At 40.1% G+C, this 23,960-nt stretch overlaps 1 protein-coding gene and 1 long non-coding RNA gene across 3 annotated transcripts in view; one reads left to right on the forward strand and one right to left on the reverse strand.

The window, feature by feature from the left end:
- Nucleotides 1–389: 389 nt before the first annotated feature.
- LOC124289823 (calmodulin-A-like) overlaps nucleotides 390–23,960 on the reverse strand; it is a 41,625-nt gene continuing 18,054 nt past the window's right edge. Inside the window, exons 2-6 of one of the 2 annotated variants that reach the window (XM_046726497.1) lie at nucleotides 21,500–21,523; nucleotides 16,006–16,036; nucleotides 6,597–6,740; nucleotides 3,687–3,926; nucleotides 390–2,189 (exon numbers count right to left, since the gene is read on the reverse strand). In XM_046726497.1, coding sequence (XP_046582453.1) covers nucleotides 2,161–2,189; nucleotides 3,687–3,926; nucleotides 6,597–6,740; nucleotides 16,006–16,036; nucleotides 21,500–21,523 — 468 coding nt within the window. In that variant the 3' untranslated portion in view covers nucleotides 390–2,160. The remainder of the gene's footprint in view (nucleotides 2,190–3,686; nucleotides 3,927–6,596; nucleotides 6,741–16,005; nucleotides 16,037–21,499; nucleotides 21,524–23,960) is intronic. The other variant, XM_046726498.1, reaches the window with a different exon arrangement.
- Nucleotides 8,630–23,492, forward strand: LOC124289833. The gene is made up of 3 exons (XR_006901770.1): nucleotides 8,630–8,641; nucleotides 15,663–15,669; nucleotides 23,406–23,492. It is a non-coding gene; the product is annotated as an uncharacterized LOC124289833 (long non-coding RNA).

The following is a 23,960-nucleotide window of genomic DNA, read 5'->3' on the forward strand; positions in this document are numbered from 1 at the left end:
TCGTTTCAGGTGCAGAACTGATAATAATTTATATTTCTTCATGGCACTTTATATACAGACACAGTGCCAACTGGAAATCGGCTTATATGACATGGAACAAAATTTGGTTGGTTGGTTTGTTTAACGCCGTACTCAACAATATTCCAGCTATATGGCAGCGCTCTGTAAATAATTGAGTCTGGACCAGACAATCCTGTGATCAACATCATGAGCACTGATCTACGCAACTGGGAACCGATGACATGTGTCATGCAGCAAAGTCAGCGAGCCTGACCACCCGATCCAGTTAGTCGCCTCTTACGACAAGCATGGGCTGCTGAAGATCACATTTAATCCAGATCTCCATGTGTTTCATTGAACAAAAGAAAAAACGGAAACGCGAGATCACAGAAGTATATATGATATTTATTGCATCAACTTTGTGAATAGAAAGTAAAATGTTTACATGTCTAAACTAATGGCAACACGAATTAGAGATCATTAACACAGTAACAAAATACATGATAGAATTGATACACGTAGAATATGAATACTGAGGCTTATTGGCTCTTTGGTTTCAATAATATACCGTAACATGCTGTATAACAAAACAACAAAACAAAACAAAAAATTGGGGTACATTCTTTTCGAACATACTCAAAAGACCACACAATCTAAGCTAGAGATACCCTTAAGTATCTGCTATCATACAGTTATAACACAACGAAATAATTGTTCTTGGACATATGAGTAGACAATGAAGCTACCAGACAATTGTGCGCAGTTGAGGCGATTAGTTGACGCAGTTTCCCAGAATCAGAATAGATTGAGTTTGATAAAAAGTGAAAACAGTTTTAAACAGTGAATTCTCGTTAATGCGGACGGTAACGTCTTAAAAGTCATTGCCCGCATTTTCGGTTTAAAAATAATTGAGTTGTAATCGAAACATATGTCATTGCTGTTCCTTCTGAAGCGACGCGTATTAACCCTTCCATATTTACAGTTGCGATATGCTTAACTTCTGCATGATCTTCAGAATATAAAGTGTTGGATAAGTTTTAGTTAGCCTGCAGGGTGGTACAGAAACTATTCTAAATTGTGTTTTTGAAACACGTAGGAACTAATAATTTAAAAAGAACATATATACTCATAGAATAAAAATAAGGGAATACATGAAAGTACAAGTGTTCCTTTATTTATTCCCAGAATTTCACCCACAGTGCCACACATACCTTGTGAAGAAACCTGGAAAAGAATTAAGGAACACTTGTACTTTCCTGCGTTTCCTTATTCGTTTCCATGAGTATATTAATTTGACATTTTAGTACCCTTTAAACATAAACATAAATCATGATTGGGATTTATATAATCAGAGAATTTCAATTTAACTATCATTCTAAGAGTTAGAACGGCATAAAATAAGTTGTTTAACACTTCTGTATATAAAATAAAACATGTGGTGGTAAAAGAATGAACTGCATTTTTTGGGAGTTAACAATGCAGACAACACAAGATATTCCATATGTTTCAGAACTTATTTCAAATTTCAGGCTGATCCAAACCAATCTGAGTGAGAATGGTCTCTGAAGGCTTTGTCACTACAGCCGTTTACTTCCACGTGGACTAACCTATATAGGCGTTACAGAAGTCTTAGAGTCACTTCGCAAACTCAGGCTCTGCGAACCCTGACTATCTGGACTACCGAGTCCGGATTAACGAGGTTTCACTGTATATAAAGGAAATCTTAGGCTTACTGTTCTGAACATACATTTTTATATTACGAAGGCCCGCTTACCCCTTTTTTAATAAATGGAAGGGGGTATTGATGAATTGTGATATATCGTATATTTCGCAACATACCACCATGGTGTTTTGTCATAAAAGGAAATTCAAAAACCTAAATTTGATTTAAGTGATAGGGGATGTTATTGGATATGATTACTGTATATTGCTGTCAAAGGTTTCCTTTAGGTACGGCTGTTGTGGGTGTATTATCACCGCATATGGCCGTCATAGTTTCATTAAGATCTTCAAACCGTCAAACATGGTACATTGGAATGTCAGAAAACGACGTACCAAGTATCAAGAGATAGTTTAGTCCAAATATTTAATGGTGGCGTCACGAATGTAGCAAAAGGCATGACGGAAGTTGGTATACGTTTCCACGGCGACGGATGTTCTTCACCTGGATTGCATCATCAACACGAACTCTACAAACAAAAGTGTACTCATCATCATTTCAAGGGTAGGCTCCGGGAACATGATTATACAAACAGCTGCAAGTGGACGCTTGCAGATGGAAAACACATCAAACAGGGCCCCGTTCCTCAAAGTGATCGTAGCGCTAAGATGATCGTAACTCCCATACTTTAACATAGACTTACGACAGTCGTAGCTGTACGATCGCCTTGAGGAACGGGTCCCTGGATCATTATGGCAAATTCAGCGCCCAATGCATACGTTTCCAGGGCAGGACCCCGTTCCTCAAAGCAATCGTAGCACTAGGTTGATCGTAACTCCCATACCTTAACATAGACTTACGACTGCCGTAGCACTAAGATGATCGTAACTCCCATACTTTAACATAGACTTACGACTGTCGTAGTACTAAGATGATCGTATCTCCCATACTTTAACATAGACTTACAACTGACGTAGCACTAAGATGATCGGAACTCCCATACTTTAACATAGACTTACGACAGTCGTAGCACTAAGATGATCGTAACTCCCATACGTTAACATAGACTTACGACAGTCGTAGCACTAAGATGATCGTAACTCCCATACTTTAACATAGACGTCCGACAGTCGTAGCACTAATGATCGTAACTTCCATGCTTTAACATAGACTTACGACTGTCATAGCACTACGATCGTTTTGAGGAACAGGGTCCTGCATACCATCGTAGATTGCTAATGGACGACGCGTCATAGTAGCTTATAACTGGATAACTGTTTTACAAATAAAAAAGACAGGACAACATACCATCATATCCATCTAAGGACAACGTGACTTCTTATCTGTCTACAGGATAATGTACCTTCATACCTAGACTCATAGCGGACCTTCATATGCAATTGAAGGGCAATAGATTGTCATACACTGAACTCAACCACAAGACAACGTACCGTCATGTCTTGCTATAGGGCACTCAGCCGTCGTAACCAACCAATAGACACTTTGCAGTCATTTCCAACAACATGATACCATCAAACCCAAAAGCAGAGTATACTAAATTGAGTGAAAGGAAAACTAAATTCTATGAATAGTCAACTTCTTTATTGCAATGAGTGCGACGTTTCGGTGTAGGTACTAACACTGTTATCAAGCAAGTGATGTGAGTTAGTTTTCTTGCAGATGTTAACAGACCTTGAACCTGGAGAAATCTAGAGTTGCTTCATTTAAGGCTTTAGCATTGCAGGGAGGGCTAGGCATTAAGGAAAAAATGTGGTTCAGGGGCTGTGAGACAGACCGAACGCTCTACCAACCAAAGGGCATTCATTCGATCGTCATTTCCAACTACATACCATCATACCCAAAAGCAAAGCGTACTTTCATATCCAACTGTGTATTATCATAATGTACCATCATACACAATAGCTAACCACAAGTCAACCGTCAAGTCAAGCAACCCGGCACTCTACCATCGCAAACAACCAAATGACAGTCAGCCATCATCTCCAACTATATCACGAAAACGTACCATCATAGCTGATCTTCTCATCGTTGTTCTTATCGGCCTCTAGAATCATGACCCTGATCTCGTCGTCAGTCAGGTTCTCCCCCAAAGCCTTCATCACCTGCTTCAGTTCCCTAGCATCGATGTAGCCGTCGCCATCTTGATCAAAGATCTTGAACGTCACCTTCATCTCTGGCTCCATCTGAGACTTGGATGTTTTCGTCATCACTGCTACGAACTCGTCGAACTCAATAGTGCCATTCTCTGCAGAAATAATTGTCATTAAGATAAACTAGAGATGACTTGTAATGATGTTTGTTTGTGATTGGTACATTTTCAATTTAAAGGCACTATTTCACACCGCCCTACTCTAAACATAAATAATGCATTTTGCTCAACAATGCTAACTATCAGTCCTCAGGGAAGATGCCATATAATTTTTCCTAAAATACTTACTTATTTAGATTACAATATTAGATTAAAAAGTTCGAATAAATTAATGCAACGTTGCATTAAATCGACTCTCGTACCCTCTACCGGCCGAACATTATTTCATGCGAACCCCATAGAGTTCTTTACGAATATCCTATAACTCCTTTGGAGACGGAAGTCAGTTCTAGACAAACTGACGCTAATGTCTGGCGCAAAACCATACGCGCACTTTTGTGATTGAAACCAGTTCGGCAAACACCGAGAACACCGCGTGCGACAGTTTTCGATGTATGGAGCAATTGTTTACATTCCATATATAGCAAGTCTTCTCTTTTGGAAGCTGTTCGCCTCGAAGTTTCAATTATCGATTTCAGGGATAATAAGTCTTTTATTGCATCAATAGGAAGCTAAAGTGAGTGCATATGCCCCAATATATATAATCAGGGATAATCTACAACGTTATATAGTCACCCTGATATAATATAGGCCAAAATATAGTCGAACATGTGTTATATTGTGCCATTAAATGATCGACAACATTATGAGGTATCTACAGAGGCAAACAGGTAAGTATTGCCGCTGATCTACGTTGTAATGATATACTTTCCAAAACGTAGAGGATCAGGAAATACAGATGTCAAGATCAGTCATCAGAACAACTTTTAAAACGACTGCTAGAGTAGATAGAACTGTCACAGAACCAAGACATTACGTCCTCACACACTTTAAATATTGCACGCAGAGCATACAATTTCTCCATGCTGTTGCTAGGGGGTCTTTGATTTTGAGACTTTTTTGAAAGATCGTCCAATGAAGCCATTATCGTGGCATCGTTTTACATTATTCACAATAACACGTAGGCTCTTGACTATTGCTCTTATGCAGTATTTACGAAACAGCGGGGAAGGCAAGTCTACAACATCTACAACGTGATGAATGCGTAAGTGGGCTATTGGCAATTATCACACCGGTAGAGGTCAGCGACGGAGGACCTGATATGTTCATAGGCGGATCCAGAGGGGGGGGGGGGAGGATTTGCAGGGTCCCCCCCCTTGTCCTGAAAGTTTATTAAATGACCATTGAGACTCGGAAAAAAATGAAGTGTGCACCCTCCCTTTTCTCAATAGTGTGCACCCCCCTTTCTCAAAAAAGCTGTATCCGCCCCTGATGTTCCATACATGGGTGATATGCTAGGCTGTTGCTGACTGCTACAAAACATAGTATTAGTCCATTTATATTGCTCATGTGTCCATGTACATTGCACGTTGACATATTACCCCTTGTCACCGAGAACAGAATACTCCCTGTGGAGAATACAACCGGTCGCCTGTCAGGCGCTCAAGGTTCAAATTCAAATTACCATCGTATCATACCAGGTACCCAATTTACTGCTGGGTGGGCAGAGGGAATTTTGAACAAACTCAATTGCCTAAGGTGAGACCATATGTATCAGATGTGCTTTCACATGTCAAGACATGTGCTGTGTCTACAAAGTTATAAAGCATTTATGGCTGACAATATATTTCCAATTTTCGGAATTCCTTCATGTTTTCATCCTTAGTTAATATCCATGAAAATATCATGTTGTTTTTTGGTAAAATCCTTTGTCCGAAACTGACCGCAGCGCGAAACCCAAACCCGATTATGCATCCATCTCTTTAGTGGCTGACTCTGACTCCTCTCAAGAACTTGTTTTATGGTGGGTATTGATGCAGGTATCAGATATTAATTACCTCTGTTTGATTTTCCATAAAACGTTTATTTGTTATTTGACCACGGCCATTCTCTTGAAGAAAGAAAAATAATCAGCATCAAAGACCCTATGGTAATCTTGTTCTCGGACGAAAAATAACAAAGACCCATTATCCTTGACATGATACATTTCAAGCATAGAAAAATGCAGTTCGTTCCCATAATCTGTGATTTCGATATTTATGTCAGTAAATTATGTGCGAAAAAGGGGTATTTCGTAATCTGCATTTAGTTTCAACTTCCTAGTATGAACAGAAGTTAATGTTAGGGAAAACAAAATGCGGCAGTGATACGGCTAAGCAATTCTATTACAATAATATATCCCGTTCAAAACTAGATGTACAGAGTAAACAACTTCATCAAATTAAACTGCAATTCCTGAAGACGCAGATATTAGTTCCATATAACCCGAGTTTTTAAGAGGCATTAACTCCTAATTGCGTTTACTTTGGTGAAAGGTTTAATCTCAGTTATTGGAGTATTTGTTCGGTGGGAATATTGCCAGCGCTTCATTGGAATACTCTTTAAAAAAGGTCATCACAGCCCTGATTACATGTGTATGGCTACAAATTGTTTTCTGGTTCTTGTTTGAACCCAATCTTCTTTGATGCCAGCAGTATGACAGACTGAAGACAGAAATCTAATTGCAAAAATAATGTTTTCAGTTGATTATGTTGCAGCGTAAAAACGCATGCCCTTATGAAAAGAGGTTAGGAGTAAATGAAGCAGTTGTTCTGGTGAACCACTTACTGTCTATATCCATGTTGGTGATCATATCCCTGACTTCAGTGTCCGTGGGCTTGATGCCAAGTGATCTCATCACCGTCTCCAACTCCTTCGGCGTGATGCGACCGTCTTTGTCTTCGTCGAACATGGAGAAGGCCTCGCGGTATGCTGTTGAAAGGAGTGAGTGAGTTACTTTTACGCCGCTTTTAGCAATAAATCCGGCAATATCACGGCAGGGGACACAAGAAATGAGCTTCACAAATTCTACCCATATGGGGATTCGAACCCGTGACGAGCGAACGCTTTAGGCTACCCCACCGCCCCCTTAGAAAGGAAGAAAATACACGTCAGGATTTCTGGGTGAGGTACAGTTTTGTTTGTTTGCTGTTCAACGCCGCACTCTGCAATATTTCACCTATATGGCGGCCGTCTGTAAATAATCGAGTCTGGACCAGACAATCCAGTAATCAACAGCATGAGCATTGATCTACGCAATTGGGAACCGATGACATATGTCAACCAAGTCAGCGATCCAGACCACACGATCCCGTTAGTCGCCTCTTACGACAAACAAGGGCTGCTGAAGACCAATTCTAGCCAGCATCTTCACACGTCGCTAAGGTTAAGTAGGGATAAGGGTACATCATTCGTGAAAATATATTACTTTGTGACAATGTTTACATATTGCTCAAACAAAGTATATCTTATTTGAATAAACAAAAGTTATAAGTAGTAAACTGAAAGAATATGCATTTAACAATATATCAAAACACAATGTTTGCCCCTTGCCCATCGCCCTTTCCTTTCAGGAAGAATAAAGTACTTAGGGTGCAGTGATGATTAAATGTATTCTATCTCAATGAAACACCCCTTATATGTATGTTTTTTCACCTTAACACATGTATAAACAAGTTATATGTCATCTCACTAGCACAGCTCCAAGATGTGAGGAAATGTGAATAATAGCGTACATATTGAAACTTGTATTTAATAATTCAAGCCATCAACTCGTACAATCGTATTACCCCAGCAATTAGATCACAACCCAGTCAATAACTCTAGAACACTGCTGTGGTAAAGCCTTTATTCAGAATATAGAAGTACAAGGCAAAATGATGAATCTAAGAAATGGATTTTCCTTCGAACTTCACAAAACGATTTTGCCATGACAACAAAATGAATTATACTGGCATCGGGAGTGAACGTTGCTTCTGGGATTCCGTTTGCTCATATATGCCTTGAATTGCCCAGTTGGTGTATGTGATGTCATACATAGAGGCTGTTGAAATTCAATTTACACTCCAAAGAATATTGCACAGAATGGTTGATCTGAAAACTTGAATACTAGTATTCAGAGAAATATATTGATCAACATGCTTTATGCCGGTCTGCAAATTTAAACCATTTAATGGTAACCATGGATACATGAAGGCTTGTGGATCTTGATATTGCTGATGCTCTACGCACAAAGCATCGATAATGAGTCCATATGCATGTGTTTCTGAATCCCGATATGTTTGTCAATCTAATGATGATACCAGGCGTGTGCAAAAAGGTAAGGTGATCATACCCCTCCGGTGGAACCCGTCAAAAGCACAAGCAAAGTCAAGGCAATTGTTCGCTTGAAAAACAACATGGGAACACTCACGTATGGTTCAATTCAAAATAGGGGGAAAAATGGGAATTGTATCATTTTGTTGTCACTGACACAAAAGCCTCAACATATCTACCGTAAACCTTTATGAAAGCTTTACTGAGAAGTTTTTCAACCTGAACAAACAGGTGACCAAGATTGGAATGGCGCCATTTAAAACGTTCAAAGAAAGAACACGCTCGATTGTGCCGCAAACATTGTGAAATATGGGGCGTAGCTACCATTATAAAAATAGCCCGGGCTTACACATGATTGTTGCTAAAAGGTAGGGCAAACCCTCAATACTATCTAAATATGAAGCTTTGCAAACTATCGGGCTTACACGATAACAATGGCTTGCTACGCACCTGGAAATAAACACACCAAATGCTGGAGCTGAGTGACTATTGTTGAAGCCATCTCTCTTTTCGGGTATGTTGTCTATTTTCAGTTCAGATGGGTAAATCTGTATTGGGGAATGGGTTATGTGCGTCGGAGCTGAGTGTTGAACTTCTTTGCCAAACTGATTTCCCAATCCCCACAAAATTCCAAACCATATGCATGGAACAGAGATCAGCCAGAAAGGGAGTACAATTGGTGTCCACTGATGACAATTTGAGCATGTGACCCAAATTTCACCCAGATGTTATCTATGGGGGATATCAAGAATTTCACCTACTGTTTTGTTCAGTATGTTTCAGCTGTTTGCTTCAATTAAACCAACTGTATTGAACCTTTGGAGATGGAGGTGTAAGTATACACATGAGTATTATTCACGCACTACCCACTTGTTTATATACATTAAAAACATAACATGCTGCTTAATATGCTTGCAAACCAGATTCCGCGCCCACATTTTACTCTCACAAAACCAAACCAAAAACAAACAAAACAAAACAAAACAACTCCAAACAAAACAAAATACAAACAAAAACAACAAAAGTTATATCTGGTAACAATTTACTTGCGATCCGAGGGGAATATATCAAAATGTCCACATCAACACCATGAATACGTCACCAATCTGATTGTCACACAGTCCTCAAAGAATAATTGTTGTGGTTACATAAACCACCACTGGCGATGACAACATTACCTGAGGTACCGAATTCTCCGCAGGGATAACGTATGCCAGTCCCCTCCTTATACTGGCAGTTAAGTGTCGCATTGTGAGCCCAGGAATCCTCTGTCATTCCTGATGGAGTTCCTGTGTCAATACCTGCAGGCAGGATGATCTCTGCCTCACACCTGGCATCCAAGATGTTCGATGGTTCATATCGGTGCTTCTTACGGACCATGGTATTGTTTTGATATCAAATCAAATTCTTTAAATGGACGATGAGGGCTGATGATGATAATTAAAGAGTATTCCTGATATTGCTTGGGGATACCCGATGATGTTTAACTATATCGTCTTCCTGATGTTCCATGGTGATACCCGATGATGTTTAACTATATCGTATTCCTGATGTTCCTTCGTGATACCCGATGATGTTTAACTATAGCGTATTCCTGATGTTCCTTGGTGATACCCGATGATGTTTAACTATAGCGTATTCCTGATGTTCCTTGGTGATACCCGATGATGTTTAACTATATCGTATTCCTGATGCGTATTGTTTAACTATATCGTATTCCTGATGTTCCTTGGTGATACCCGATGATGTTTAACTATATCGTATTCGTATTCTGATGTTCCTTCGTGATACCCGATGATGTTTAACTATAGCGTGTATTCCCGATGATGTTTAACTATATCGTATTCCTGATGTTCCTTCGTGATACCCGATGATGTTTAACTATAGTGTATTCCTGGTGTTCCTTGGGGATACCCGATGACGTTTAACTTAAGTGAATTCCTGATTTTGCTTGGGGATACTTGATGATGCCAAACCATTATGTATAGCTTCATTTGTCTCCACGTTGTGAGCCTTAAGAAATAGAAACGCCCAAACCCTTTCCACATTCATAAGGAATCTCTGGAAGAAAAGTAACAACGTGTGTGTGTCGCCTCCTTTATAAAAATTAACTCAGTATGGAATGGACCTGAAACTTCAATAACATCGCCAATGGCGAGTTCATGAGTGTTGAGTGACATGACGTCAACGATTGTGTAATAGCGATAACATCTGGTTATGTAAGGGAGCCTTGCTAATCGTTTCTTAAATCACCTTTATCATGCAAAACTTGACACAGTGACAGTGGAAGCTCTATCCAAGCATAATAACTAGTGGGATAGCCTTTCCTCTTCACCATTACGTGTCCGATGGTTTTCTTCTTATGTAACAGTGGTACAATATGCTACTTCTTATGTAACAGTGGTACAATATGCTACTTCTTATGTAACAGTGGTACAATATGCTACTTCCTATGTAACAGTGGTAAAATATGATACTTCTTATGTAACAGTGGTACAATATGTAACAGTGGTACAATATGATACTTCCTATGTAACAGTGGTACAATATGCTACTTTTAAGGCTTTGACATTGTAATCTACATCCTGTGTGAGGAAAATGTGCTTCATGTCAGCATCTCTTGTCGTCAACACTGACATGTTTCTATGGAGATTCCATGTTATCCATGAAGCTTTGAGAGAGTAGCAGAAGCAAACACTTTCAGCTATGAATGGGTCATTGTTGGGAAAATATCCAGATGGCGGAAAAGGGTTCTTGTCTCAAACACAAGACGGTGATATGATATTTGTGTACTATTATGGTGAATTCCCACCCTAACTTTCAAACCACAATAGAACAGAAACAGGCAACTGAGACACAAATAATTCACCACACACGATTATTAATGTTATGTAGGGGAGCTCTCTTCACGTCGACTTATAAAGTGTTGGTGCTACCTTTTCTGATGGTGTTATAAATTGGACTAAAACTACTGATTTGAAATATACGATTTATGCAGAATATGCAAACTTTGGTCAATGGCTGTTATTTTTTTGGGCCCTATACATGTATACTGAAAGGCAAAAGAAATATCGTAATATTGGAAATGACATTTAAGTATCAATGGAACATTTGAACCTATTTTTAAAAAATAATACGCCACTGAAATGCAGTACCTACTTTCATCAGAGGAGATAACCCCTCTCCATTGTCCCCCACGACAGTTTTGCCGCTGTTGTGTCCACTTGGATACGTTCCCGGCGGTGACGTTGGGTGAATATGGGTCTCCTGGCAGGACATCGACAAAACAGGTTCCTGGCTTGGAGACGTCGCCGAATGGTAGGTCACTGACTGGTCGCTGGTGGTTTCCTATGGTCACCCAAGCTGTTTCTCTGGCGCTTGCGAATAGGTCTTGCACGTGTTGATGGACGATATGATGGTCCTGGCGACGTGTTGTTACACGGGGTTGACCACTACGTGGACGGTCATCAGTGCTGCTGGTGGCGTTGTATCGCACTCTAAGACGTTCTATCGTTCGTACACTGCAACTGAAGTCATTAGCAATGACTCGAGCATGTTGACCAGCGTGCAGACGTCCAATAGCTTGTTGTGGTTGATCTCTCGTTAACCTAGTCATAGCTGCTGTGTTCAGAAAACAAGTGAACGATTGCCATTCAAGCCGGCAATTTATGCCTGAATGCATTTATGATGCACGTGCATCTCGATTTCAATGTTGTGTTTGTGGGAACTTTTCCCTCTCCAAAAAACAAAAACATTTCTAACTTCAATCTCAAACAATACTTTATTGGGCAATGCAGGCTATATGACCACGATTCATGTTTCCTCAAACTTGACTTCTGGTGTATATTTACAAAAATAGGTTCAAATACTCCATTGATACTCAAATGTCATTTCTAATATTACGACGTTTCTTTTGCCTTTCAGTATATATTACATTGAAAGACCACTGAATTCAACTCAACACCAGGTGCTTCGCCTATTATCTTACAAAACAGCGCGTTCTTTCCCAGAAGTCGATTTACCGGTAGCACATTCTCAGGAATCCTGCTGTACATTATCAACACGGTTTGTTTATCTAAAAAATACACCCTTAAAATATGAACCATCATAATTAGCCTACCCCATATACCTTGATGGGGTTTAAATTCGAGCCACCAATAATTTGTTTGTTGGTGAAAAGCACCAAACTGTCTAGCGTTCACTGGAAAAATGTAAGAATGTCCAAAGGGCTCGGGTCGTTATTCAAATGCAGTTTGTTGAAAAAACATATCCAGCACAAAGCCCGTGTTGTACTTTAGCTTTTACCGTCAATTGGGATACAATGAGAATTTAATGAAATTAACAGAGACTTCCTACAATGTAGATAGGTATCTGTATTGTTCTAGAAGGACAGGGACTGCGATTGCAGTGATGGATTTGAAAGCTAAAGGACGAGATGGCAGTCGATGCCAGACAGATAGAAATCCGGTCCTGGCTCCTGGGAGGGCTAATTACCTTTGCAAGCATTATCCATCTGGCAAACGCTCGACGGTCCTTTCGAATTTTGTTTGATGTTGCAACTGTTTCCTGGGGGAGGGTTAATTCTTGTCCTGTTTTCGCAATGATTGTTTGATATGAATCAATGACATGCTTCAATCCAAATTATGTCACCTTAAATCAAGTAACATTTTTGTAACCATGGCCTTTGTGCAAGGATTTACTTAGAGTTTTCTTCAAGACCTTTCAAGTAGGGCACAAGGCTACGCACGTGTGACATTAAACCAAAAAACATTCATAAGCGATTTGACTTATATAAGTTATAGAAAATCCTATCATGATAGAGAATCATTTGAAGACATCCAGTGATTTGCTGCGGAAATAACTCTGTAACTACATGGCTATTTTGAAAATGACATTATATTATATCTATATATAGATCCGTTAATAGCAAGCTTTAGATATATGAGGCCTGGTTTTCAATTGTGTAAGGTCACAACGACATTTGGGTTCGGTATAATATGATTTACAAACACAATAATTAGTTTGCATTGATCGCTTCTTTCCACGTATATATGTGTCAAATTCTTTTTATCTCTCTTGGGGGATATTGTGTATATGTCTACCAAATATTCTCATGCCAATAATGGTTGTCACCCCCTTCAATTTTTTTAATTGGAGAGGGGGTTGGGGAGGGGTGTGTGAGGTGTGCGTGTGTGTGAGTGAGGGGTGTGTGTGTGAGAGTGAGGTGTGTGAGTGAGGTGTGTGAGTGAGGTGTGTGTGAGTGAGGTGTGTGTGAGTGAGGTGTGTGTGTGTGTGAGTGTGTGTGTGAGTGTGTGAGTGAGGTGTGTGTGTGAGGTGTGTGTGTGTGTGGAGGTGTGTGTGTGTGTGTGTGTGTGTGTGTGTGTGTGTGTGTGTGTGTGTGTGTGTGTGTGTGTGTGTGTGTGTGTGTGTGTGTGTGTGTGTGGTTTTGACAACCATTATTGGCATGAGTATATGACCGGCTACCAGACTGATGCAGTTTTTCAAATGCAAATAAAATATATTCTAGAATAGGTAGGGCGATGCTTGGTGATGCCTATCTGGTGATACTGTGTTATACTTGGTGATGGCTGGTGATGCTTTATGATACTTAGTGATGCATGGTGGTGCGTGGTAATACTTGGTGATGACTGGTGATACCTGGTGATACCTGGTGATGCTTGGTGATGACTGGTGATACTTGGTGATGCTCTGTGATGCTTGGTGATACTTGATGATAATTTTTTATTATTATCATAGGATATTTATATAGCGCACATATCCAGACAACTAGTGCATGCTCAAGGCGCTGTTTTTTGTCCCTCGATCATTGGATGTCACTCTAAGCGGCACATCGTACTTTCAATCTCAACTCCCTGGGGACCATACAAGTCTTGCATCCACTAGGAGCACCGAGTTAACGTGGCTTTCCCATCCTTACGAGGTACCCATTCATAGCTGGGTGGACTGGTACACATACTCACAGTACTTTGTCCAAGTTCACTGCACGTAGCTGTACCCGCAAGTAGGTGTTTGCACGTATTCATGTGGCCACCATCTGGTCATATACCAACGGATTCGTGAGTTCTTTTAAGTGCACAGGGTTGTGTACTGTACACTAGGGGTGGTGACAACACTGTGACTCCAAGGTTTTTACACCCGGTCACAGGTGGGCTCGATCCCGACACCTCAAGCTCGCTGGATCACAAGCCTCGCGCCTTAGCCAGCTCGCCCACCACGCCCCCTTTCTTGATGATACTTGGTGGTGCCTGGTGATGCCTGGTGATGCCTGGTGATACCTGGTGATGCCTGGTGATGCCTGGTGATACCTGGTGATGCTTGGTGATGCCTGGTGATGCCTGGTGATGCTTGGTGATGCTTGGTGGGGTATCATGATACTTGGTGAGGCCTGGAGATACATGGTGTTGTCTGGTGATGCTTGGTGATGCTTGGTGATGCTTGGTGATGCCTGGTGATGCTTCGTGATGCCTGGTGATACTTGCTTGGTGTGCCTGATGGTGATGATGCCCTGGTGATACTTGGTGATGCTTGGTGATACTTCGTGATGTCTGGTGATACTTGGTGATGCATTGTGATGCTTTGTGATACTTAGTGATGCTTCTTGATACTTGGTAATACTTGCTGATGCCTGGTGATGCTTGGTAATCCCTTGAGATACTTGGTGATGCTTTGTGATACTTGATGAGGCCTAGAGGTGACTGATGGTCCTGTTCACACCTGACATACTTCAAAAATCTCTGGAGATTATTGACGATGTCGGTCGGTTCCTGATCATGATAACCACAACCATTTTACGCGGCAAATTGATGGAACCATGCAATATCCACAGACTACATCAAAGAGGAAAATGATTTTGGAACTGACTTTGGTCCTTTTTACGCCTATGAGGTGAGGTGAGGTGAGGTGAGGTGAGGTGAGGTGAGGTGAGGTGAAATTGGATTTAACGTCGTGCTTGAGAATATTTCGCTCATATGACGACGTGCATGCGTGTGTGTGTGTGTGTGTGTGTGCGGCTTCTTGTACTAGCCCAGACTTAAGCTGGTTTTATAGTGCTAGCCCACTGAGATACTATGCCGCAGTGAAAGCATGGATACCTCACTCAGACACATACTGACTCCGAGCCGACCAGTCCTTGTTGTACCCATTAATGCCGAACGCCAGGCAGGGACCAACAAGTACCATATTTTAACGTCTTTTGATATGACGCGGTCGGGGATCGAACCCGCGACCTTCCGCTCTCCGGGCGGACGCTCTAACCACTACACCATGGAGGCGGTCTTTACGTCTATGAAGAAATGTTCACAGATGTCTGCTCACACAAGGATAATCACTAAGTGACCCGTTGTAGTGATATCCGTTGTCTCCGATCCTTTCCGAAGTCGGCTCAATACATACATAAACAATGTACATACATTTTAATGGCCAAATGTGGTTAGACACATTTAGAGAACAGTTATATGTAGGTGAGACTCGCACAGTGACGTATCATCGATCAAACGGGAGATTGTCTCCCTTGGGGAGGCAGTGAGTATTCCATAACAAATGGTTCTATTAACTCTTTCGGCGTGATAACACGGACCGGACGAATGAATGCGAGTTAACTAAAAATAACCACTTATTGCTTGTGTTTGGGTGCTTATATTTTGTACTCAGTGGTTGGTATATCGCAGTGTAACTGCTACAGTATTCTAATTTGGGGTTGATTATAACGATGTTTCCGAAATCTTCCATGTGCAATGCATTTGCTCTAACATTTTATAAAAATGCTGTTCAAGAATCTATAAAATGCTGGTAAAAATATTTAATTCAAATGTTTAACAAAACCAAATTCATGGTGCCGTGGAAATATATTTTATGATCTTACCATCGAGCTGTTCCTTCGACAGATCCTGTTGCTGAAAATGAGAAAAGAAAACATTATACACGCGGTGTAAATAAAGATAGATTTCTTTAACATGACTTTATTGACTGTATATTATGGAAACGTGGTTTTCTTAAGTTGAATGGTACCTGATTGCAATATTCCATTGACATTTCAACATAGCTACCACATAACTGGAGTTGGTCTCTCATTTCTACGAAAAGTCGTCATTACGACTAAGAAAGCCCGTATTTACGACATTGATGTACTTAATGGCGAGGTAGCTCTGTTACCATTGTTGAAACAACATCTACTGGTTAGTAAGCGTTAAGCTGTGCTTTACACTAATTAAACTGGAGTTGCGACTCAACTACTCATGGTTAAACTGTGCTTCCACTATTGTTGAAACAACACATCTACTCATGGTTAAACTGTGCTTCCACTATTGTTGAAACAACACATCTACTCATGGTTAAACTGTGCTTCCACCATTGTTGAAACAACACATCTACTCATGGTTATTGTTGAAACAACACATCTACTCATGGTTAAACTGTGCTTCCACTATTGTTGAAACAACATTGTTGAAACAACACTTCTACTTACGGTTAAACTGTGCTTTCACTGTTGTTTAAAAAACACTTCTACGGTTATGTGCTTCCACCATTAAACATGCGCTTACTCATGGTTAAACTGTGCTTCCACTTTTTGAAACAACACATCTAAAAAATGTGCTTCCACTATTGTTGAAACAACACATCTACTCATGGTTAAACTGTGCTTCCACTATTGTTGAAACAACACATCTACTCATGGTTAAACTGTGCTTCCACCATTTGTTCGTATATCGCTCCACTGATGGTTCCACTCTGCTCTACACGCAGTTAAACGGTGCCTTCACTGGATCCATTTTGTTTCCACTATGGAAAACTATAATGATAGATAAGGAAAACTATGATGATAGATAAGGAAAACTATAATGATAGATAAAAGATATATAAGTAATAGTTATTGCCATAGTTTCCTCGTTGTATCGCCCGGAGAGCGGAAGGTCGCGGGTTCGATCCCCGACCGCGTCGTACCAAAAGACGTTAAAATATGGTACTTGTTGGTCCCTGCCTGGCGCTCGGCTTTAAAGGGTACAACAAGGACTGGTCGGCTCGGAGTCAGTATAATGTGTCTGAGTGAGGTATTCATGCTTCACTGCGGCATGGTATCTCAGTGGGCTAGCACTATAAAACCAGCTTAAGTCTGGGCTAGTACAAGAAGCCGCACATACACATACACATGCATGCACGTCGTCATATGAGCGAAATATTCTCAAGCACGACGTTAAACCCAATTTCACCTCACCTCACCTCGTTGTATCGGCAGATATCAGGACAGTTTTGTTTGTCCGTGGGGCCCATGGACAAAACTATCCTGATATCTGCCGATACAACTATGGCAATGAGTGACTTGCATCTCATTAATACCGAGTGAAAGCAATTTATATCTTTTTAATTCTTAAAACATTGTGAATTTCCACAACCTTATTTGGGCCCCTCCAGTTTTTGTCAATGAAATCTGTAGTACTATGAAAGTTTTCTCAAGTGATTTGACTGGCTCATCCAAAATGCACGAGCATGACGTTCCTGCACGTGCAATATTCAGGTATAAAAGCAGAACACGTGTTATACCTTTATTGAGCCATGGAGTTCGATAGAGATTGAGACGAGTTGTTGTCTCATATTGACTTTGAGGACGGAGGAGACTTTAAACTTACATCTAGTCAAGTAAGTGAGTGAGTTCAGTTTTACGCCTCTTGTAGCAATATTCAAGCAATATCACGCCGGGCGACACAAGAAATAGGCTTCACAATTGTACCCATGTGGGGAATCGAACCCGAGTCTTCGACGTGACGAGCGAACGCTTTAACCACTAGGCTACCCCACCGCCCTACATCTAGTCAAGCAACGGCGCTTGAGTGACTGGTGAATTTATCGAAGCTTTGCATCAAAATCGGATTCCTTAAAATACACAACGAAATACTAAATGGTGTGTAAACATCCACGACTCTTGGGCGAAAAACAGAAACACACGAATAGCTCAACAAGGTACAGCTGCAAGTGAGCAGTATGTATTTGTACCTCCTCTCTCTGCTGGAATTCCCGCAGACGCCCTCGACTTCTGGATGTGTCGCTATATTTGTGAAATTAAACGACAAGATGGAACCGTGTATCCCGCACTGTCGGTCAAACATATTTGTATCGGTATATGACGCTACTTGCGTGACGTTTGTAAGAGACCAGATCTAAACTTCATGGATGTGAATAAACACGAATTCAGTCAATTGTAACACGGGGCAATTGTAACAAGGGCGATTACTCTAAATGTTTTCGCTCCAGCATTGAGTAGGTGATTAGAGTTAATTCCCTTTGCTTTTCTGCGATACAAATCCAGGCGTTTTTCAGCTGCTCGCTCATTGCGACATACAGTTGACGAAACATCGTTTTTCACATAGGAAAGTAAATTTTTCACAAAACGTAATAAAACGTTCTTAATGCAGTAGATGTTGCTTGGTATGAAATTAACTTTTCAAGGATGAAATTGAAGTATTACGACATATTTTGAAGAAGAAATATTTGCGAAGCCCAAAGTTGTTAACATGTGACGTCTCATGAAACATGGCTACTACCATCGGGGGCAATGGTAACACTGTGTTACAATTGCCCCCATGTAATGTTCCCTTGTGTAAATTGAAGTAAATTATGATGAAGGTTTTATGTTAGTTCTTTTCTAGTTGTATCACAGTAGAACAATTTCAGTGTTATGTTGATTGTATTAGCACTCGGGTGAAAGTTTTTGGTGTTAGTCTTTGTATTATGTTTTGGGCATACCAATACAAGAATTTTAAACCAAAACATTTTAAATGTCGATGGTGATGACGGTTTAATGTTAATCCATTTCCACCTCAATTGACCAAGATAACATCTTTCCACATTTTATTTTGATTTTATTTTGAAAATAAACAGATTAATACATTTGAACCTTCTCTGTTACAATTGCCCCATCCACATGATACAATTGCCCCGTCCACCTGTTACAATTGCCCCGTCCACCTGTTACAATTGCCCCGTGCTAGGGGTCAATTGTAACACTTGCAGTCATTGCATTCGATAGGTAATAACTTTGTAACGACATGATAGTGAACTTTAAATGACACCGAGGTTTAAAGCCAAGATGCCAATGTACTAGTTGGTACCGATTAACTCTGTGAGCGGTCGACTAGTATCGAATTACAAGAAGTTAAGTAAAAAGTGTTACAATTGACCCCGGTCTCCCCTAACTTTCGTGCCACACTTGATGGTGTGATGAAACAAATCAACCAAAAGGGTATTGGACTCTCTTCACGCAAAGCACAGCCTGTCACGCCTTTAGAAGAGGAGAAGTTGTGGGCCAAGGGCACATTTTCTTCTGAGACTTCTTGTGGTTCGCTACATGCAGTTTACTTCTACAACTGCAAAGGTGAATTTTATTCACCAGGAGTGAATATTAAGTGTTTGTTTGTTTCAGGGATCTCAAGCAATACGCCCGATCTGACAACCCACGATGTTTTGGGGGACTTCTCAAGACCTTCTTGGCAGCAATACCGGCCGAGGGTCCTTTCTACAGACGACCCCTTGCAGCTAAGGACGGAAACTGCGATACTCACAACAGAAAGTTGGGATACGCACATTGCAGAAAATGTCCAAGACAATGTGCGACGAGGCAGGTCTAGATGGAAGATTTACTGGCCATTCAGGAAAGGTACAATTAATTCGATTTCATGACCTTTCAGTACATGAAACGCTAAGTAGTGAATTATACTCAACAAAATAAGTTAAGGACCATCCCAAAATCCAATACTTAAGTGTTATGTAGATCATAGTATGAACTTTTATATACTTTGGTATTGAAAATTGGGATGGTCATTAACCTTTTTTTCGCAGAGTATACAAACGTTTTGCTACTTTAACTCCGCAAACTGATTAATCAGTAAAAGTGTTCTCTTCAATTGTAACATTGGTGTGCCAATAAAACATTTGTATTTTCTCATAAAGCAAAATGTTCATTTCTTTCTTCAGGTCACTTTAGCGAGAACCCTTTTCAACGCCAAGTTTGACGAGGAGCTCATCATGGCGAGAACAGGCCACAGACGCAATGCTGTGAGGGTTTACAAGCGCGCCTCTGAGGAAATCAACAAGGAAATATCGGACAAACTCCAACCACCTCCACCTAAGAAGCCAGGACGAAAACAAGATGATGTTGTCACAATCGACGATGCCGACGATGCCGATGACGCCGTCGACGGCAACCAGAAGTCACATTCCACAAATGTTGTTATCAAATGTAGAAAACCAGATGGAACATACTAGCATTGAATAAACTGATAAATCGTCTTGACTTTTCTATAAGTTAGATTTAAATTTTAACTCACGCACTGTTAGTTAGAAAGTTATGGTCGTTGACTGATTCAAGATGTTTTCAATTCAGTTTGAACTGATATATTTGGCAATGTGAAAATAGAACTCATCATTTTCTGTTTCCACATCTTGATGACGTCACGATATATCTTACGACAAGGAGTCCTGATATCGATAATTAACAGGACACTTTTATGAATGGTTGCCCCTGGCAACGAGGTGTTAGTGGGATGTAAGTACGTTTAAGCTACCATTCCGCACATTGTGAAATTGTAATTCCTCAGTGGGTTAAAATTTACTTTCCCTGAAAGTTTATCTGTCCTTCCAAAGATGGCTACACCAAGCTTCTACTAATGATTAAGCTCTGCTTATACGGAAAGTATAGCTATGCTTCCATTGATGGTTCGGTGGTTAAGTGCCTCCCCTGACAGTTGAACCATGTCTTGGCTCGGCGCCAGACAAGGGAGTTACGACATAACACTGACACCCGCACCACCGATGATTCGTCTTGGACATTTTGCAAATACCTCACATAGTATTGCTTTCAGTATCAACCTGCTCCTTGGGAAACCTGTCTGTCTTAATCACAAATAAGAACACATCAAATTGATTGATCTTTCTACTTTTTTCTCAAAGTAAGGAGGAGGAAAATGTAAATGAAATGTGTCTTTTAAAAAGACACAAACTCTTTTTACGAGAAAATTTTTGAAACTTTCTCTTGGCAGATGTTCCTTCTCACATTTTTGGACATTTTAATTTTCTGCTCAATTAGCATTATATCCAAGTAGTGAAAGCTGTTATTAAAACAATCACCAATGAAAAAACATATTGGTTCCATTACTAAAGATCCGTTTCCGGCGAAAGAATATTAGGTTTGTTCAAATCCTAGGAATTTTAAGAAAATCATGCAAAGAGGAATTATAGTAGAGATTACAGCAATGAAATTGGTGACGTATTGTCAGAGAGAAAAAAAATATTGCTCTGTCTGCCATGCTTAAAGTAATTTGAGTAAACTGTACTTCCACTAATGGTTAAACAGCCCTTTTACTTACGGTTGAGCTATGCTTCCACCATTGCTGAAACAATTGGTACTACTCATGGTTAAGCTGTACTTCCACTAATTGTTAATCAACACTTCTACTTAAGGGTAAGCTGTACTTCCACTAATTGTTAATCAACACTTCTACTTAAGAGTATTCTGTATTTCCACTAATTGTTAAACAACACTTCTACTTAAGGGTAAGCTGGGCTTCCACTAATTCAGTTATTATAGCAACCTGGTGAATTGTGAGAAAAATTACTGCTTTGTCTGTCATGCTTAAAGTAATTTTTGTTCCGCAATATATAATGCAACGCACGGATACAAAACTGAATGTTATAGATTTACCTTTGATGTTGGATATGATTCCGTTGATATGCAAATGAATACACCTCACTGAAACACCTAGCTGCAATTGATTGCTGACTTCTCGTAATCATCTGAAACTTACACTTCATCGTGAAGGCCTCTGTAGGCATGTGGATCTACTTGTCTTAATACTCAAGGCATTGTCACGCAAAATACGTATTAGGCGTGCACAGTTGTCGCTGTTTTCGTCATTTAAAGTTGATGAATTCTTGTTTCGTGACAGTCATGGCTTATTCCTAACATGGAGTATATTAAGTGAATAATGCTTTATGGCAACACTTGTGTCGTGGCGGACATAAATTCTGGTCACAAATACCAGTAATTGATATTTTGATTAAAGTTCTTTGAGCTGAAAGCCACAATCAAACTGACACGAAAACTGACTACCTGATCAATTTTATTTGTTTTACAACAAGCAGAGACTTGAATACCCAATGCCATTTAGAAAGTGGTCAAATGTAACATATGTTATATTCGTGATTACACTTTCTCAGTAAAGTACAGATTCTAGTACTTTTAAATTTGTTGGGTTGAGTCCAATCCGGGATTCGAACCCACACCCTCAGAGTCGGGCACCTAATCGCCAGCACACAAAGTCAGACGCCAAGACCGCTCAGCCACCGCGGCTTCCACAAAAATGGAAGTCTGACAACTGGTAGTCTAGACTGCGGACTTTGTGTACCCCTCTGATAAGTGTTAATTGGCACGGCTCCCACGGCCGAAAGCTATGAAATACACAATGCCATTTTTAGAAAGTGGTCAAATGTAACATACGTTATATTTGGGATTACACTTTCTTAGTAAAGTACAGATTCTAGTACTTCTAGTACTTTTCACTTATCAGCCACCGCGACTTCTACAAAACTGGAAGTCGGACAACTGGGAGTCTGGACCCCTCTGATTTGTATTCCTTCATGTACACACTTATAGAAGTCGTGCTTCCAGTCTTGGTTGAACAATACGCATGATTTAGAATCCTATTGGGGTTGAGTGAGTCAGAATGTAACGTCCTATTATTCTGTCCATATAGCGACGAGAAGTTCTCATTACAAAATTATCTTTTAAAGGAATTACTTTATATACACATTTCAACATTACAATAATATATACAGTTTAAAACACCATCGTACCAAATTTATAAAACGCAATTGAGTATATATCTATAATTTATGATACAGATCAGTTACACAGAATATGATAACGAGAGGCCGGCTCACGTAGGTAAACAGATCTTTCAGATTTTCTGCTTTATAATGTGAATCCCTTGCAAATGAAAAATGCACAACAAAATATGATTGATGGTGATGTTTCATCGCAAGGGATACACTTAGGAGCTTCGTCCTCATCCTAGCAGATATTCAACAGTAAAACAAATGTGGCCAATATGTAATCATCGTAAAATGACCTCATTAAGTCTTTACTGACAACCCGGGTAGGTATGAATGAGTGCTGGTATAAATTCATGATGTTTGTTGATTCCAATATGGATGCCCATCTCGTTTTACCTAAGATTCGGATTATAACTTTGCATAGTGAAATCACTACACAAGATAACGTTTTGTCAAGGGCTGCTTTAGCTGCAGCATCGGCTTTTGAATTACCTGCTATGCCTAAATGACGTAGTAATTAGGTAAAGACGATGTAGAAAGATCGTTATACACTTCTAAAATGTCAAGGATTATTGGATGACTCAAGGAGGCACTTTGAGTGCCTGGAGGCAAGACAAAGAGTCTGGAAAGATGATTAAGTTTTCACAATGGTTTTGCTGTTTAATAGAGGTCAAAGCCATAATGAGAGATTTGACATCAGCATTGAATATTGCACCATTATCTGGGATTCCTGAGGAGACTTGGATCCAATGACAGTAGCACTGACAACTTTGCCATCATCCTTGGATCCATATGTAAAATGGATCGATGAGTGTTATTTTTTTTCGGAATTGGTTTAAAAACAATATTCCTGTTGGAACACCAAAGGGTTTGTTTGATTTTTAAAAAAATGATTGGTGAGGGTAATGTTTACCTCAGGCGCCATCATCAGGGAGAAGAAGACAGAAGTCGGTGAGGTGATATAATAGCATCTATTTTAGCTGCAAAGATGTGTGC

The sequence above is a fragment of the Haliotis rubra genome, unplaced genomic scaffold (genome assembly GCF_003918875.1).
Source record: "Haliotis rubra isolate DU_JTF1 unplaced genomic scaffold, ASM391887v1 Scf45, whole genome shotgun sequence".
Lineage (NCBI taxonomy): Eukaryota > Metazoa > Mollusca > Gastropoda > Lepetellida > Haliotidae > Haliotis > Haliotis rubra.